The 19,825-nt window shown below is 41.5% G+C and overlaps 1 protein-coding gene across 2 annotated transcripts; it reads left to right on the plus strand.

Moving 5' to 3' along the window:
* Window positions 1-1,641: 1,641 nt before the first annotated feature.
* st8sia6 (ST8 alpha-N-acetyl-neuraminide alpha-2,8-sialyltransferase 6) lies at window positions 1,642-19,534 on the plus strand. 2 transcript variants are annotated; one of them, XM_084117032.1, is made up of 7 exons: window positions 1,642-2,461; window positions 14,266-14,337; window positions 14,561-14,653; window positions 14,861-15,005; window positions 15,090-15,202; window positions 15,424-15,516; window positions 18,271-19,534. In XM_084117032.1, exons 1-7 carry the CDS (start codon window positions 2,367-2,369, stop codon window positions 18,749-18,751), a joined length of 1,092 nt encoding a protein of 363 aa, XP_083973158.1. In that variant the 5' UTR covers window positions 1,642-2,366; the 3' UTR covers window positions 18,752-19,534. The 2 variants fall into 2 exon arrangements, with proteins under 2 accessions (XP_083973158.1, XP_083973159.1); XM_084117033.1 differs by having other exon boundaries at window positions 1,830-2,461; window positions 14,861-14,972.
* Window positions 19,535-19,825: the final 291 nt, after the last annotated feature.

Genomic DNA, 19,825 nt, shown 5'->3' on the forward strand with positions numbered 1-19,825 from the left:
AATAGAATAGTCAAAACGTGTTTAGAGATATCTCAAATTCAATTTCTAACTAGTGCAATTATAATTGCAGATATCTCAAAATATAACTGAGACTAGTCGAAATACAATTGTGACAATCTAAAATGTATTTATGGATAGTCAAACCATAGTTCTATATGTAAATGCAGCCTGCCATACCAGGCCAGCAGGCTCAGACCAGAATGTGGTGATGACGATTGTGTATCACCCCTCAACCAGTAACCCGACTCTTCACTATAACTATAAGTTCTAATGCCCAACACCGTTCTTAGACACTGATGTCTTCAGATTGCTGTGACGTATAGCTCTGCAGTTCTGCATTTGGTTATTATTGCCATTCTTGTGGCTCTCAGACCCATCCTGCTTGCCACAGTACTCTAACCTAGATCAAGATCACATCAGTAGCAAACAGCTTGGAAAGACTATTATAGGTGTCGTCAAGCAAAATTTAAAGCACTTAAAATATTTAGTGATGTTTCATATAATAGGAACATCGTTTGGAATCACAATGAGGATTGCATAATATTTGTATTGTGATGTAACAGTTGGCTTCAAATCAGTAACTGTTTGAATGAAGTCTGAATGTGGTAAACAGTAACTGAGCAGCTGACAGATAGTTAAGATTAACATTAAGATTTTAGGTTACATTTAAATGTACTTAAATGATGTAGCAGTGTGGCATGTATTTTAAATATATTGTATAATAAAAACAATGTTTATAATCAAGACATGTATAGAAACTATACAAGAAAATAGTTTTAGATTTAGTTAAGCATTTTACACTGCTTAAAATGTCAACAACTCAACTTCAGTAAAATATGGTGCAGTACAATGTTTGTACTGTAATGATTTGTTTTCTTTTACATATTATCATCAGTCAGGATCACATGAAGATTAGGAAGAGCAGTAGTGTCTCACAGTGTCTCATGAGATTTTCTTCAGCACATGCATACAACTGAAGACTAGAGTAATGGAGGGAAAGACACTGTGGCTCAGACTATAAAGAAGTTTATTTATATTCATTCTTGATTCTTCACTAAGATATCTAGCTATCTATATTTTCAGGCAGATTTCTTTGACATCCATAGCCTACCCTGTCCTTGCACATGGATGTTTTTGTGTGTATGGACACTGAACAAAGTATTTAAAAAATTAATTCATTTAGAGTGTCATCATTTACTCTCATGTCATTCCAAACCTGTATGATTTTTTGTTTGTTGTTGTTGTTCTTTATAAAATGTTAGTCAAAGAGGTCCAGTGTTGTTTTGGACCCTGACTTTCACTGTATGGGAAAAAAAGTTCTCCAAATTATATTCTAATAATACATGTTTGGAATGAGGTAAGTAAATGAAGACACAATTTTAATTTATGGGTGGTCTATCCCTTTGTGTGTTATTTATACAGTTTCACTTACTAGAAAACAGCACATGTATACACTCACAACTACTGCATGTTCCCCTTCTCAAACTGCCAGGAGAAACTGGGGTGGATGAGGGGGTCACATCAGATGAGCATTTGATTGGCTGCTGCCTTTTGCATTCTTTGACCATCATTGGCTACTGAAATGAATGGGAAAACCCCTTCTCTAGCACACATAACCCTTCCTCCCAGTCATGAGGTGCTGCCATGGGCTAATTCTGTACTCGACACTCGTGTTACCCTGGGAGAACGAGAGATAGAGAGAGAGAGAGAGAGAGAGAGAGAGAGAGAGAGAGAGAGAGAGAGAGACTGTGTGTGTTTGAGTGAGATAATGAGGGAGGGGCAAGCAAGTTGTGCCCAGGGTGAGGGAGAGGGGGAGGGCTTGAGAATGCAGGAGAAGCAACAGATTTCTAGGGAAGCGGACGGAAGGAAAGTCTGGGCAGATTCTAAGACAAGAAAGCACTGAGGAAACAGGATGAGGTGGAGAAGTATGGGGAAAAAGGGAAAGATGCCTCAACACAGAACATAGTGGACAAGAGAGGAGCGGAGGAATGTTTTCTTGTGTGAGCCAAGAAGACATATGAGAAGAAAGTGGGCTGATGGATTAAGGGGAAAAGCAAAGCAGCAGAGCAGTGACAAAAAGCCAGGCCTGTCAGAGGAGAAAAGAGAAAGAGAGAGAAAAAGAGAGAAAGGGGCAGTTAAATTTAGAGGAAGGAGGGAGAGTGAAGAGATTAACAGACTGAGAGAAGGAGAGAGAGAGAGTAAAGAAAAGGGTGTAGTTGTCAAGAAACAAGCACAGGAATAATATAAGGAGAGGACAGCAGAGCGAGAGAGGAAGTCGTTGGAAGCAGCAACATCTGCTTTTGAAAGAGAGTTTACGAGAACACATACATGTCAGCGGCTATGTGTGCGCTCGTGTGTGAGAGTGGATGCACGTTATGAAGACTCTTATGCTCTGGATCCTTCCTGTTATCCTTCTGTGCTCCTTCTGCATTGTGGCCTTATGGATATTCCTTTGTGACAAGTGAGTATATCAGTTTCAGCCTGTGTGTGTCTATCCTTCTATTTGGAGAGTGAACTTTAAAAGACCTGAGTGTTAAAAAATATCGTTACGTTTTGCTGGCAGCCTAGACCGAAATTAAGTCTTTGTTTCTGTCAAGTTAGCAATACATTTTTGTAAGTAAAAACCTCTCTAATCTTTGCACTGTCAAATAACGGTTTCCCCACAGACATCTGATTAGTAAAAGAGTATTACATCATTACAGAGGAATTTTCATTGAAGCAAAACAAGAAGATGATTCTCACATTTTGGAAAATGGTTCAATGTTTAAAAATCCTGAAAGGTCTAAACAATGGACTTTAGAAGTTCATTGTTTACTTTGTTTCAGTAAAGTTTCGTATCACATTTCACATTAGTAAATAATTGAAAGTTTTATATTTTTGTCTGAACGCTTATCTTTTACATTCAAATGATTATGATGTCAGTAAACTTTTTATATTTTAAAGCAAAAAGATAGATAGCTCTACAAAAAAGCTTTATTAATTATTTCAGGCAGAGACATCCATCCTTCTCTCTCTCTTTGCATATATAGACAAATAATATTCACTCATATTGTATAATGTATCAATATTATTATAGCATATGTAATGCAGTCATGTGATGAATGCCTTTTGATGCAAATTTATAATTTTTTTTATAAAAGTTTTTTTCAGTGTTTTAGTTATCTTTTTAAACACCAACTGACCTTTAAAACATTTTAGCAGGCCCGGTTCTAGAACCAAATCACTGAGGGTGCTTCTGAATATAGTGAGGGTGCTGCTTACATAATCGTAGGAAATAGCTCAGTCATCAGTCTGAAACATAGTATCTCAAAATTGGGGATGTTGTATACAACAATACTACTGTAATTGCTGTTATGTTAAACAATATACGATCTGGCAGTAAATTATAGAATAGCATGTAAACAAGCAGCAATCTTCACTTTGCAAAACATTAAAACATGCCACACATAGCCTACTTACACTGTGGTGATACCCTTGTTGTAACCGGCTTCTACTTCAATTGAACACTCCTAGAATGGCCAAAAGTCACTGCCTTACACACGTCTCTCTCCATGACGGTGAGAGACACATTTTTACATAACAAGGCAGAAAATACCAAGAACATCCAACCTAACTTGAACATAAACACACGTAACTTTACTAACACAAACCCCAACCATATTGCTGTAATAACGCATAAATCAACTCCCAACAAACAATTACCCATAATGCACTAGCGCTGAATGCCGGGTCTGTACAATATGACAACCATGACAACACATCAACACCCAATCAGTCATTCATTGTTAGCGTTATGCATAAACATATTGATAAAGCACTGCTGCAGTAACGTTATTACACCAAGGTATTGCTGCTATATTCTTTATGACAACTCCAATAACAACGACAAGCAGTTCAAAACAATTGACAGCAAAAGACCAAGAAGCTGCGCTAGCTTAACGTTACACAACACACATAACGTTACCTAAAGCCCCGTCTCAGAAAGTCAGCTAACAAAATTTCTGAGCGGGAAGCACGCACGCAAGCAAAGTGGGCAATTAAAGAGACAGCTTCACCTTTTGCGTATCGCGATCACGAAAGGACAACTACAATGCATTAAACATGAAAGCATAACGAAATAATTTATTTAATATATATATATTTGTTTAATTTTATTAATGTATTTATTTTGTGTAGGCTATCCTATTATAGGCAAGAGTGTGAAATCCGTCTGTGTTTTATTTTCGGCAAAATCTCGTTTATGTGTGCTATTAATAATTTTTCATCTGAGGGTGCTTTCACTTTTATTTGAGGGTGCTTAGCACCCTCAAGCACCCCCGTAGAACCGGGCCTGCATTTTAGAAACTAAATGAATGAATCTAAATCACTATGATTTGTAGAATATAGGTGACAATATATATTAACTTTAATTTGACAGAACATAAACTGATTAAAATATAAATGAAGTCTATTGTAGGGGAATAAAAAAATCTTCATATTAAGCACAATGATTAAATACCAAATGGCATTTATTAGGCCTACATGGTTTTCTACATTGCTGGCATCTTTTCATTTATTGATTGCACTGAAAAAAAGATATATCAGAAAACTTCAGTTCAATATTAATATTAATGTAATATTGTTGCATCCTGTATATGGTTTATTCTGACAGTAACCTGCTGATTACACATTTCAGTCTTACATAACAAAAATTAACCTAAGGGAATAGTTCACCCAGAAATGATCCCATAATTCACTCACACTCAATTAGAGGTCTTCACAGAGGACCCGTACAGGTTCGGCTTTATATTTTAAATGTTCGGCCGGGTCCGGGTCAGGTCCCAATTTATTACTTCAGGTTCCAGGTCTGTTTAACATTGGCCAGGTCTGTTAGAACACCCGGCTGTGATCAGAGTCGTTTCGACACGGTGACTTTACCAATTGACGATTGGCTCTTTTATTCAGAAGGCGGGACTTATTCCGCCATACCGCGTGTTGCACTTTGGCCCTGTCCCAAATGGCGCACTTCATGTGGACTTTCGGTCTCGTGGACTTAAATTGCGCATGCTCGCTGAGTCTACGAGTCCGTAGGCTGTCCCATTCAGCATTTTAACGCTCTGAAGTGTGCTCAGCAGCGCCCCCTTTGTACCCTTGGTCTTCCGCGAAGCCCGCATAGATGCAGGCTCCACACACTTTAACTACCCAGGAATCCTTGCGGAAGGCCAATTAGACAACGGATGGGAGGAGATTTCGCTCACGGACAATTGTTGACATCTCTCTCTCTCACTTTCTGTCTTTTTTATTTTCAAATTTGAGCAAAACAAAAAAGTTGTTTTTGCAGCTTGTAAGGTGCGCCTTGAGAGTGCTGAAAGGCTGTTCTTATAGCTGGTAAGATCGCCAGCGAGAAAGACAATACACGATAGGTGCACATTCCTGTCTGTGTTCGCTGTGGCCGTTCCTCTGCGTGTTTCACCACCAAGGAGAGCAGTCCCTAAAAGAGCTTACACGGGTAGAGCACGTCTTTTTAAAGATGTCACTCTGTGTGTTTTTGGATGCGGTCGTTACCTGGGTTCACGGGATGGTCACGAGCGCTGTATCACGTGTCGCCTCCCAGAGAGAGGCTCCGGAGCTGCGTCCTTGCGTTCCACCTTGCTGCCCCACTGCGGGTATGCCTACGGTCCCTTTGGTCCCGCTTGTACGGTCTCTGCGAGCCTGGTTAGCGCTCCCCAGTCCGCCTCGCTGGCTCATTTGGAATATCAGGTTCGGCTATGTGATTCAGTTCGCCCGTCATCCCCCCAAGTTTCGGACCATCCACTCCACTACAGTGAGAGCAGCCGATGCCCATGTCTTGCAGGCGGAGATCGCAGTCCTACTGGCGAAGGATACGATAGAGCCGGTTCCTCCAGCTGATATGAGGTCAGGGTACTACAGTCCCTACTTCATTGTACCCAAGAAAGGCGGTGGGTTACGACCGATCTTGGACCTGCGAGTTTTGAATCGGAGTCTCCACAAGCTACCGTTCAAAATGCTCACGCAGAGACACATTTTCGAATGCTTCCGTCCCCGAGATTGGTTTGCAGCGATCGACCTGAAGGACGCGTATTTTCATGTCTCGATTCTTCCTCGACACAGGCCATTTCTGCACTTTGCGTTCGAGGGTCGATCATATCAGTACAAGGTCCTGCCCTCCGGGCTGTCCCTGTCTCCCCGTGTCTTCACGAAAGTCACGGAGGGGGCCCTTGTTCCCATGAGAGAACAGGGCATTCGCATCCTCAACTATCTCGACAACTGGCTCATACTAGCACACTCTCGAGATCAGTTATGCGAACACAGGGACCTCGTACTCATGCACCTTAGCCAGTTGGGTCTTCAGATCAACTGGGAAAAGAGCAAACTCTCCCCCGTGCAGAGGATGTCTTTTCTCGGTATGGAGTTGGATTCGGTCGCACAGACAACGTGCCTCACAGAGGAACGTGCTCAGTCGGTGCTGAAAGCTGCTTGAACACGTTCCTGGGGCATATGGCAGCAGCAGCAGGGCTGCTCCATATGAGACCGCTTCAGTACTGCCTCGAGTTTTTAGCAGTACGTCTCGCTCTGAGCCGCTTAAAAAGGCCGCTACAGGGCAGGGACGTACTGGTCCTTACGGACAACACTGCGACCGTTGCATACATCAACCGACAAGGTGGTCTACGTTCCCTTTGCATGTTGCAACTCGCCCGCCATCTCCTCCTCTGGAGTCAGAAGCATCTGAGGTCGCTTCTCGCCATGTATCACGGTGTGCTCAACCGTGTGGCCGACGAGCTATCACGAGCTGTGCTCCCGGGAGAATGGTGACTCCACCCCCAGGCGGTTCAGCTGATCTGAAGAGAGTTCAGGGAGGCTCAGGTAGACCTGTTTGCCTCCTCAGAGACCTCCCACTGCCAGCTGTTTTACTGGGGCCTCCGCAAATATACATTTCCCCCAGTGAGCCTACTTGCACAGACCCTGTGCAAAGTCAGGGAGAACGAGGAGCAGGTCCTTCTAGTGGCTCCCTATTGGCCCACCCGGACTTGGTTCCCAGAACTCATGCTCCTCATAACAGTCCCTCCCTGGCCCATTACTCTGAAACTCCATGTGTGGTCCCTGGATGGGACGTGGAGGTTCTAGGTGACTTACCACCAGAGGTACTTAACACCATCACTTCAGCACGGGCGCCATTTACGAGACGTGCGTACGCATTGAAGTGGAACCTGTTCGTTGAGTGGTGTTCTTCTCGCCGAGAGGACTCCCCGAAGATGCTCGGAGGGTCCGTGCTTTCCTTTTTGCAGCAAGGGTTGAAGCGAAGGCTGTCTCCCTCCACCCTCAAAGTACATGCTTCCGCTATTTCAGCTAATCACGACCACATAGATGGCATAACAGTAGGAAAGCATGACCTTGTTGTAAGGTTTCTTAGGGGGGCGAGATGGTTAAACCCTCCTCAACCCCCCTCCATACCCTATTGGGACCTTTCCCTGGTGCTTCGAGCACTCCAGGATGTTACCTTTGAGCCTTTGCAGTCAGCAGACTTAAAGCTTCTCTCCATGAAGAATTTGCTGCTGGATGCACTGGCCTCTATCAAGAGGGTTTCTCTATCTATCAGGCTGATGCTCAACCGTGTGGCCGACGAGCTATCACGAGCTGTGCTCCCGGGAGAATGGTGACTCCACCCCCAGGCGGTTCAGCTGATCTGAAGAGAGTTCAGGGAGGCTCAGGTAGACCTATTTGCCTCCTCAGAGACCTCCCACTGCCAGCTGTTTTACTGGGGCCTCCGCAAATATATATTTCCCCCAGTGAGCCTACTTGCACAGACCCTGTGCAAAGTCAGGGAGAACGAGGAGCAGGTCCTTCTAGTGGCTCCCTATTGGCCCACCCGGACTTGGTTCCCAGAACTTATGCTCCTCATAACAGTCCCTCCCTGGCCCATTACTCTGAAACTCCATGTGTGGTCCCTGGATGGGACGTGGAGGTTCTAGGTGACTTACCACCAGAGGTACTTAACACCATCACTTCAGCACGGGCGCCATTTACGAGACGTGCGTACGCATTGAAGTGGAACCTGTTCGTTGAGTGGTGTTCTTCTCGCCGAGAGGACTCCCCGAAGATGCTCGGAGGGTCCGTGCTTTCCTTTTTGCAGCAAGGGTTGAAGCGAAGGCTGTCTCCCTCCACCCTCAAAGTACATGCTTCCGCTATTTCAGCTTATCACGACCACATAGATGGCATAACAGTAGGAAAGCATGACCTTGTTGTAAGGTTTCTTAGGGGGGCGAGATGGTTAAACCCTCCTCAACCCCCCTCCATACCCTCTTGGGACCTTTCCCTGGTGCTTCGAGCACTCCAGGATGTTACCTTTGAGCCTTTGCAGTCAGCAGACTTAAAGCTTCTCTCCATGAAGAATTTGCTGCTGGATGCACTGGCCTCTATCAAGAGGGTTTCTCTATCTATCAGGCATTTTCGGTTGATGAATCGTGCCTAGAGTTTAGGCTGGGTGACAACCATGTTGTACTGAGACCCCGGCCTGGCTATGTGCCCAAGGTTCCTACCACTCCCTTCAGGGACCAGGTGGTGAACCTGCAAGCGCTGCCCCTGGAGGAGGCAGACCCAGCCCTGGCTTTGCTCTGTCCCGTCCGTGCTCTGAGTTTGTACATGGACAGAACCCAAAGTCTCAAGACCTCAGACCAGCTCTTTGTCTGTTACGGAGGCCAGCAGAAGGGAAAGGCTGTCTCCAAGCAGAGGATGGCCCACTGGATAGTGGATGCCATCGCCTTGGCTTACCAAGCACAAGACGTGCCCTGCCCGCTCAGGTTGCATGCTCACTCCACGAGAGGTGTTGCATCCTCCTGGGCACTGGCACGTGGCTCCTCGCTAACAGATATCTGTAGAGCTGCGGGCTGGGTGACACCTAACACGTTCGCTAGATATTAGCCTACGTGTAGAGCCGGTCTCTTCACCCTAAATGGGTAGAAGCACTAAGAGGCCCGGCTCTGTCGGCATGCTGCACCCTACTGTGCACCCTTATTGCTCCAGAGTGAAAAACCTGTTGAGTCCTCCAACACCCTCGGCCCGGACGTGGCGGAGCGTCCGGCGCCAGGCCTTTATCCGCTGAATCCTTGAGAACCGGGTCTAGGCTGGGTCCCATATGTGTGACCCTGCGGGGATCCCATATGTGTATTTCTTCTACGGCTGCTCCTAAACGGAAGTCTGTGTCTTTCCCTTGGGCTAAGTCACCCAGTATTTCATATGCAGTACAACCTTCGGGTTAGTCCATATGTATATCTCCACATAACTCCTTCGGGGAAGAATGTGGGTTACGCAGCGTTCTCCTTCCTAGAGAAAGGGCACGCTTTCCCAGTGTTATCCAATAATCTCACTGAATGGGTTATCACGGAACAACAGTGACAGATGTGTAAGCAGATGTGCTTACTGTGTAAGCCCTCTCCTATCCTCCTTCCAGGCAAGAAGGGGCAAGAGGCTTGCACAGAGCGCTGGATGGGGTCAGCAACTGTGGCGCGTTGGTAGGAATTCCTATTTGTCGGTCACAATGTACGTAGAGAGTGACTGACTGATAGGGAATGTCTCAGTTACGTATGGTAACCCTCATTCCCTGAAGGAGGGAACGGAGACGTACGTCCCGTTGCCACATCTCCTGCGACCCGCCAGGGCAGCCAGCTAATCGGCTCGGCTCCTCAGCAAAAAAACTAAGTGCAATCGCACCTTCTGCTCATTATATACCCGCGCTGCGTGGCTGAACAGCTGATGCAAATGATTGCATGCCAATGTGCATTGGCTCGTTTAGTTTCACTCGAAGTAGGTTCCTATTCGTCGGTCACAACGTATGCCTCCGTTCCCTCCTTTAGAGAACGAGGGTTACCATATGTAACCGAGACGATACTGTGTATTCAGAGAAATGTCAACAAAATATGTTAATGTGTTATATGGAATTATTTACTGAATTTTTCTGTGTCAACGGTAATAATATCATGCATATTAATTATGATAATTACCGACTTTCATCTTGCAGAATACCTCCACAAGTCTAATATTATAGTTGTACATTTACTGTATATAATATGTATAGCACAAATATATTTGACAGTCAAATTGAAATTTGAAAAAAATGGTTTCTAGTGTTGTATTAATTAAATTGTGTGTGTCTATTTGTTTTTGTAAACTGTATTCATCGCCAGTTATATTGCATTCCTTATAATTGTGTGCATTACTGAAATCAAGAGGAAATATACAAATGTTTAGCCATTGCATTAATTAAGTAAAGTTGGGTGTTTGCTGCCATGGCTGTGACCTTTCCCTTATTATGTGCTGTTTCACTGGCAACAGCAGCCTTTAATCACAACAAGGCATGTGGGAGATTAAACTCCCTGAGAACTTCACAGCGACGCAGAATCACTGGGTGCTGTGCTCCACCATAGGTAATGTGAATTAGGTTTCTATTTAGATGCCAAATTACAGGAAACAAACTTAAGTCTTTAATATTTACTTGAAGATAAGTTTAATGATTAAAGTGAATCACATCTGTAACTTTCTAATGCTACATTGCTACATGTGCCTCAAAAAGAGTAAACCTACAAATAGACTCTAGCCAGAGTTTGGAAGGTCAAAGGTCACTTGTGTGGCCTACAAATATCTCACAGTAGTTTTTCAGTAGTATAAAGATCATTTTAAGCTTTGTTTCACCAAGGCCGTTTGTATAATTGCTCGTCTAGGGGAAATCAGCTCTGGTAGAAGTTTAGAAATGGGCCTTTGGTTTTGATCCATGTGTGAACTGCTCAGAGGAACAGTAACCTATCTATCATTAAATTTAACATTAACATTACAACACCTGGCTTGAAAAATTTAGTACTTTAAACAAATGAAAGATACCTTTCATTTGTACCTTTTCATAGTACCTTTACGCCAGGCTGCGTTTACACTGGTACAAAAAAATCCATTCTGAGCCACTTCCAAATGTGGTTTTAAATCAGATACATATCCGATATCTGGACATCTGACCTACGTCTAAACACATATATCCGATTCCCCTTGGAATTCCAAACCACCACAAGGCTTGGGCAACATGTTTGGCCACAAAGCTTTTAATGTCGTATTATAAAGCAGACGTGCCAATAATACATTATTAGGCCTATGCGCTTGCACTAAAACTCACAGCTTTGTTTTTTTTACTGAAGTGGAAACTTTTATAGTTAAATTCCGCACACACAGAAACATCCAGAAACATAGAAACATTTTCAACCTCTGCCCTGTTCATTTTTTAAATAAAACATCTTCACTACTGAAAGCTACATTATAGGCTATTTCTCAGCAATGAGGTCATAACTTCGCTGTTATTGTAAATAAACTAACGAGCTTCACTTACATCCAGACGCGCAGAAGTAAACCTCTCTCTCTCTTGTTAATTCCTTCTAATTCATTCAAATAAATTTACCTTACCACGCTACTAAAATAAATGAAAATTACCACTTTTCAGTTATCCATGCTATGCATAAGGGAGACCGATAATGTGGGCGTGGATGAAATGGAGTAACAGATAAGAAGGGAGGGAGAGAGAGTGATAGGGAGACAGAGGGATAAATATATAGTGAGACAGACAGGGAGGGAAAGAAACAGGCCTTCTTTTTGTAACGTTAATGAACAGATGACTTGTTTTCTTTCTTTTTTTTTTTAGATTGATTGGCTGTTTACAGTAGGCCTACACTGATAATTAAATTAAATTAAATGTAAATATTGTACGTTTGTACTACAATTTTTACTCAGAAATTGCTAGTAAATTTCACAAATAATTACAAAGAAATGGAAAGCATGAAGCATGAAGCGTGAAATTCTTAAGTAGAAACACTGACAGTATTTTTTGTAAAATGTACTCTAATAATATTGGTTTTATTTATTAATTCTATTTTTTATTTTTACAGTGGTGTTGACACCTGTGGTACAACATCTCTTGGTTGACTGCTGTGTATTAGTTACAAATTTGACATTGTGTATAACCATAACAATGCAATGCTAATAAATGGGAAGATGCAGCAAACGAAGACAAAATGCTCCCAGTGAGCCATAAGGGTACATCATGAACTGTTAGCAGTTAATGTTTTATAACATTGAATTTTTCTAACCTAATTTGCACAGGGCTTCATACAGTGATGAACATTATCATTAGAGGAAGGGTAGATTGTTAGCTAACAAACTGCTAGCTGATGAGTTGCTTCAACTTGCCTGCAAAATGAAAACAACTGAAGATGGCAGTAATAATGTATTGTACAAGAGTTCAATATAGCTTAAATTGAAGGGGTAGACATGAATCCAGTAGCCTATTGTTTTGTTCTTAATTAAATAAGTGTTTTTGAACTAATCACGGGTGCATACTCGCTGCTTATGTGTCCGAACCTGGGGTGCGTTTCCCGAAAGCATCATTGGCCAACTTTGGTCGCAAGTTCATCGCAATGTCCATTGAACTCTATTGGTAACGACGGAACTTGCGACCATAGTTGGCCAACGATGCTTTCGGGAAACGCACCCCTGATCGGAAGAACGTCGGAGCCGCCCCGATCGCGAATCGTAAATCATGTTTAATATTTACGATCAGAAATCCTGATGTGTGGGGGGAATCCCGAGGACAAACGCGCGCACGCTCCGGAGATTATCACGTGAAACGAAACAATATCCAATCAGAAAGCGAGATGATGGAAGACGGAAGCATAGCAAACGCAGTCATGGCGCAGCACAAAGTGAAATTGATGTGGACAGCAGAGATGGAGGATCAGCTTTTTGATGTGTGGCAACAGCACAAATGTATACAACGTGTTGTGTAAAACCTTTCCAAACACTATCATCGCAATTTCTTCCTGCATATCGTCCGCCATGCTTATTCTGAGGTCTTGCGAGATTTTGCGAGATTTCCTGTGTTTACAGTCGAGACTCTGGTTGAAAATCTGTTCGTGTGTGGTGTGCAGTCTTTGTCACATCATGGCACACCACACACTATAGGAGCAAAACGGTTAAATATATGATTTTTTGTCCTCATGTTTGTGGTCTATCACATTTTGAAAATCTTATAAGATGTAAAAAGTCTTTTGGTGTGTACCCAGCATTAACTACCATAGTAGGCGATGCATCGTTGAAAAAATCAACCACGACTGTTTTCCGAAACCATATTGTCGAAACTTTGTCATTCAACCACGTTGGTTAATGATGTCATGAACTTGGAGTAACTTCTTTTAATAAATCGTCGACTTTTTGCTGCAAATTACGGACATGGCACCTGAGGATTAATTCTAAATTTTCTCAGTTTTTTTTCCAGATTCAGAGACAGGGCACATTTAGGCCACGCCCACACCGTGTCTAAAACGGTGTCTGAAAGCTCCTATGTGACAGGGTGTACTGCAAACGAGCTAAAAAACCCAGAACTAAGTTTATATAAGCTACCGAAACGTAAAAGCCAGCCTTTGATGAGACACAAGTGGATTCAGGCAATAAGATGTGAAGCATCAGCAAGAAGAATGGGTAAATTGTGGGATCCTGATACCCAGACACACAGTTTGCATTAAAAATACATTACGTGTGCAGTAAACATTGTCACTGGTTAGTCAAATATCAAAATGTAAGTTATATATATTAGATACATTTCTGTAAACTAAGCTATTCCTATCGCCGAGTACGTTCCCCTCCAGTGGGTGTAATTCAATATGACACATTGCGCTCGGTCTCAATTGCCTGTATCCTCTTTTGTGTCCTTAAACACTTGTTTTTTTGGGGTCGACCGCTAATAAAAACTTAGATAACGACGGAACTTGCGGCCATAGTTTGATGCTTTTGGGAAACGCACCCCAGTTCAGTGAATGAATGAATGACAAACTCATAAAGGCAGTTACTATACTTGTCGCCACCAACTGGCTAAATGATGCATCATGCAGAAAGAGTCACTGAAAATTCCAAAAATCGAGGACACAGGAACTAACTGATGTATGGTTAATACTCTCCCAATAAAGCCAATAGTATTTGTCATTTTATCTGCTGTTTTGTGAGCTGCAAGCATGCCTACATGTATGTAAATGTATTCCTGCAATTCCAATTATGAGTGACATTTGCGGTTATTATTATACAACAATACTTTGAATTCCCACTAAAATATTTCAGTGGTTTTGTTTGTTAATTTTCTGCTATTAATGAGCCACTGAACAATATTTGGACCATGAATATTCAATAACTTATGAGCGATCATTTTTGGTTTGTAAAAATTTTTAATAAATTTTTTTTCCGCAGTAATGTAATCCCTAATCCTTCATCTAAGATTCCTCAAAAAGTCTCAGATACACAGTCTTGCAAGGGATGCAAGTAAGTATGCAAACCTGTTTATTACACATTACAGCACATAACATCTTTTTACATGGCAAACACTAAAAGTAAACACCTTCAAATGAGATCTTTCATGTTTTATCATTTTTATTTTAATATTTTATAATTTCATATTTATTGACTGTTCATGTTTACATGTTGCATACTTAAATTAAACCAGATCATATATTTTAAGATGTTTGTATGTGTATTTAATTTTCAGAGAGAATGTATTCATTTCCAAAGCACTGGGGAACTTCTGGATGGAAAAAACTAACAGATGGAAAAAACATGAGGCAAACTTAAAAAAATTCAGGTAAAACAGTAGCCCAGAGCAGACCATGAGCTGTTCTCATAAAGGTTAAACTTAGACATCTGTGGCAAAGCTTTGTTATTGTTATTGGATGATGCTTACTTCAAGGCATAGGCTAGTTCACTTAAAAATGAACTATTAACAAAGGATCTATTCCTTTAAGGTTAGATTTTATGTTTTACATCAGACTCAGTGTCTTTTTCCTTCCAGGTCATTGCTGAGTGGCAAATGCCATGCTGTGTCAAAGGCTGTTGTCACACAGAATAACACCCCACTTGGGTCAAATGTTATCTATGATGGAGAGAGGAGAAAGCCATTACAGGTGACAAAAGCCCTGTTCAACATCTTGGCTAAGGTAGTGTATAAGCATTCAAACATTGGGTGAATTACAGTTTCTCTGATGATTTTGCAGTTACATTGTGTGCGGGTCTGTTTGTAGGAGCAGCCCTTTGGAAATGCTACATGGGAGTCATGTGCCGTGGTGGGGAATGGTGGTATTTTGACCAATAGCAGCTGTGGAAAAGAAATTAATTCTGCCCAGTTTGTCATTAGGTCTGTATCAGATCAAATCATGTGACCTATTGCCTAGATTAATATCAAAATTATCAGAATCTCTATCCACATTAGCATCAGTCTGTAATGTTGGTGGAACAATAATTAGGCTATCTATGCTTTTTAAGCTCCTAAGTGTAGCCTTAACACTGTATTTGATGTAGGCCAAAACTTTTATTTCCTATCAGAACAATGGCCTAATTAACCTCTGTCCATTATAGATGCAACCTTCCACCACTGGATAACAGATATGAGAAAGATGTAGGCAACAAAACCAACCTGGTGACTGCAAATCCCAGCATCCTCCATGAGAAGTGAGTCTGTGTGTAATAAATGTCCATTGTAGGCAAGTTGTTAGGAACCCACGTGCAGCTTTATTCCAAATAAACACGAACCAATTAACAATGACTTGGCTTGACAATAAACATGAACTAAATATAAACTTACCAGCAGTACAGGGAACAAAACTACACAAGAGACAATGGAAACATGGAGGTTACATATACACAATAGGCTTGTTCGACTTGAACCGGTATTGTGCCAAATTTCGACCCCCTGCCAAATTATTAGTCAGTACCCGTTGAAGTCAGTACCCAATTGCCTAATCCTAACCCCACCCCTAATCCTAACCCCTCCCCTAGGGGGGGAATCATTTGGCGGGGGTCGAAATTCGGCACAACATCGGCGCTGCACAGACCGATCGGTTTATGACATCAAAGTACCGCGAGAGCGATTCAAAAGCATGAGGAGCCGTCTACTCTCTATTAGTAATGGCAATTTCAAAACACTGCTTCATTAAGCTTCAAAGCCTTTATGAATCTTTTGTTCTGAATCAGTGGTTCGGAGCGTGTATCAAACTGCCAGAGACACAGGATTTCAGTTAACGAGGCTTCATTACGTCAAGGCTTCATTACGTCAACACATTACGTTGTATGTGGGCTTTACCTGATCTCTGATCAGTTTTATACATTTGTAGACATTTTAATTAGACAGTGTAATTAATATGAATAATAGTAGTTGGCCTGTTTAGCTGAGCCATTCATATAACAAACAAAACAAACCCTGTCATCTGATAAAATAACATACACTTGATAATCTTATTAGATGATTAGATAACTCCATTTGAAATATTTGACTTTCAATAAAAAAATTGCAATTGATTTGTAAAAGGTGTTTTTATGCATGTTTGGCACAGGTTTTTGTTGCATTTACACTGTTCTGTCCACTAGGGGTCACCGTGGAGTTGGGTGTCAGATTGTTTCGAAGCCTCGACACAATATGGCACATTTGCTTCAACTGTTTCAGTGATCCACGAAGCCTCGATCTGACTTTGATGTCATTCACCGATCGATCTGTGCAGCGCCGGTTCAAGTCGAACAAGCCTAATGACTAATGACTAACAAGAAACACCTGTGAACAATCAAGACAATAAACCAATCACAAAACAGAACAGAGAAACACATGACCTGAACAATCAATCAGAACATGACACATGAACAGGGGAAGCACATGACAGGATCACATGAGGGGAAAAGTGAATCACATGACATGACCAGGAACTAAGACTATATGAGAATTACAAAATAAAAGACGTGAAAACATAAACTTGAAACAAAACCACAAAACAGCACCTATTGCTTGTTTGCCACTCACCATAAAACGCCAAAAGAAGAAGAAGAAACTGCAAAACAGACATGATACTTTGGTTGTTGGTTTGGCTTTAGTGACAATTAAGATGTCAAACTGTTTTGCCAATTAATCAGTTTTCTTGCTTAAAAAGTTGAACATTCAATTCCAGCAGTGCCTAATACATCATATCATTGATAAGGAGGAACAATTATCAATCCATCATTTAAACTCACTCAGAAGGGTAATCCATGCGTCATTTTTCTATATGATTTGATATTTTTTTATACACAGATGAATCACTGGAATAAAAACCGAGCGATAAGTCAGATACAGTTTGTCGCATGTGTATTCTGCTGATGTGTACGTTCTGCTAAAGTGACCAATGTAGTCGGACAAATGACTAAAATTAGTTGGTTTTCATTAGTCAATCAAACACAGACTACAACTTTGAGATCAGTGTTACTGGTGAGAAAAGTACAGCAAAAGTAATGTAATTACTTTACTTTCATTACATACATTTCTTTCCAAAAAACATAACTAACATAATTAGTTACTTTTTTAGCAAGTGATGCAATATTGTTACGCATTTCTTTTAAAAGAAACTTTCCCCAGCATGGGCATCCTAACATTGAGCCCCTCAAAGTGCCCACTCTGACCACATGCCCGGATGATGCCCATATAACTCAGATAAATCCAATGTGGGGCCCACTGACATAGTTCACTGATGTAATGTGGGAGCAGGGACGAGGCAGAGAGAGAGGGAATTCAGATGCAAGCACAAGTTTATTAGAGAAACATACAGGTAAATGCAGAATAATCCAAGAACAAGAGTATAGTCCACACAGTGAAGAAAGGAGAGCAACAACAGGAACATGCAAGAGCAACAACCGACAAACAACAACTGAAGCACAGAGGTTTAAATAGACTGGTTAAAAAGGGGCTGACGAGGGACAGGTTTCGGGGATTAGTCATGGGAACTAATGAGGGTAACTATGGTGACAAACAAGGCAGGCAAGACAACAAGGGAAACAGGAACCAAACACAGGAAGGGAGCAAGGAAACAGTGGGAACTGAGTATACACTTCAACATAAAAGTCCTTACAAAAACACAAGCCACAAAACCAGGATCATGACAGCCGGGATTGTTTGTTTAGTGTGGTTGTGATATAGTTAAGGCCAATTATCAGACTGCATTTATGTTGCCTCCAGAAAGACTGAGAAAGTAATTAAAAATCTCTGTAAAAACACATTTTGCAAGAATAATTCAAAATGTATTTAGGCCTATTATTGAAATTGTTTTATAATTTTTCAGTGGAATGCATTTCTTTTTTTCACAAATATTTATTCCTGAAAAGTACTAAAAGTATTGCTAATGGGAGTGGTATTATTGAGTTTAAGTAAAACACACTCAGGCTTTTCTTTATCCTCATCTGTTACAGGTACAATGGTCTGATGGAGCGTCGTCGTCCATTTGTTGAAAGCCTTCGTCCTTATGGACAAGCCGTAATGCTGCTGCCAGCGTTCTCTTACGGTCACAACACGGCTGTATCCCTGCGTGCCTTTTACACACTGGAGGACTTTGGCAGCAATGGCCCGCTGCCTGTTTTCCTGAATCCAGAATATTTGAGAAGTTTGTCAAAGTTTTGGCATGAGCGAGGCCTTAACTCAGTTCGTCTCAGCACAGGACTAATCATGGCCAGCTTAGCACTAGAAATCTGTGCTAACGTCCATTTGTACGGTTTTTGGCCTTCCAGTAAACATCCAGATGACAGTCGACGGATCACCAACCATTACTATGATGATCGGCAGAGCAAGAAGAATGTACATTCCATGCCGGCCGAGTTCGAACATTTATTGAAACTCCACAAGCAAGGTGTGGTTCGCATACACCTGGGGGATTGTCAACCCACACACAGGTAAAACACGAGACTGGCTGCACTAGGCCTTGCCTGTAATGTGCATTGGTGTATTGGTGTAAACCCCTACAGAATACTTCTCCATTTGATTAAGAACTACAACAGGCCACCTGGATGAGTGTCTGGAAAGACACAGCTGTGAATGTAATTGTGCACTGAATCTATATGGCTTATAATGCTGTGTGGACTTGCTCAAAGAAGAAGCCATGACACAAACAAATTCATCTTTTTTAAGTTAATTTGAGATAATCTTGCACACAAAAATAGCTGAAAACGAATGTACTGATTAGCCTTGGTATACTGTGAAAGAATTGAATTAGGAAAATGACTCCTAGAGCAGCACCCCTAAACACTCCTTAAGTGGTCTTGCCTTATTCAGCCTTTAATGTGCTCGCTATCGGTGCTTCTCCAGCTCTGTTGCATTCATCACAAGTGCCAGTCTTTCCTCTTTAGCATTTATTAGCAGTGAATGGGAATTTGATCTCAGGTGTGCAGAAAGCAGCTCTGTATTTGACTCTAGACTTTGATTCCAGGACTAAGATCTCAGCTAAGAGATTGCAGAAATGTCTGGTTGTTTGGAAGGATGATGTCATGTCACTATCACAGTGTGAAACTATAAGAAGCATGGATGTGGTTAGTGTAACTCAGAGTAAGAAACTAGAGGTGTAAATTTCAATGTGCCAATTCTAAATGCCCTATCTGAGTATGACATTACTCTTACAGCAATCACTGTAATGTAAATAATTAATTAATTAATTAAAAATGTCAGTTTCAGTTCAAATGCAAATTCTTGGTGCAGTTTATGCGTAGACATAAGATTTCTCTGTTTCTATGAATTATTTAATTGACAAATGAAAAAGTAACCATCAGTAATTAAAAGGATTGTTTGCCTAAAATGAAGTGTTTTTTTTTTTACTCACCCTCATGTTCAAAACTTGTGTGATTTTCTTTCCTTTGCCTTAAAACCCTTATCTCAGATTTATTTCAGCCTGTAGGTTTGTGTGAATTACAGACCACAAATGTTCTTTTTGTTCACTGAAAACTCGTCTTGATGGATTCATGAGAGATGTGACAATAT

Source organism: Abramis brama (assembly GCF_963993115.1).
Source record: "Abramis brama genome assembly, chromosome: 1".
NCBI lineage: Eukaryota > Metazoa > Chordata > Actinopteri > Cypriniformes > Leuciscidae > Abramis > Abramis brama.

Coding starts and splice junctions, on each gene's coding strand:
- st8sia6 (XM_084117032.1), top strand. CDS start 2,367: ATGCACGTTATGAAGACTCTTATGCTCTGGATCCTTCCTGTTATCCTT. Junction 2,462..14,265: donor TGGATATTCCTTTGTGACAA/GTGAGTATATCA, acceptor TTTTTTCCGCAG/TAATGTAATCCCTAATCCTT. Junction 15,517..18,270: donor CCCAGCATCCTCCATGAGAA/GTGAGTCTGTGT, acceptor CATCTGTTACAG/GTACAATGGTCTGATGGAGC.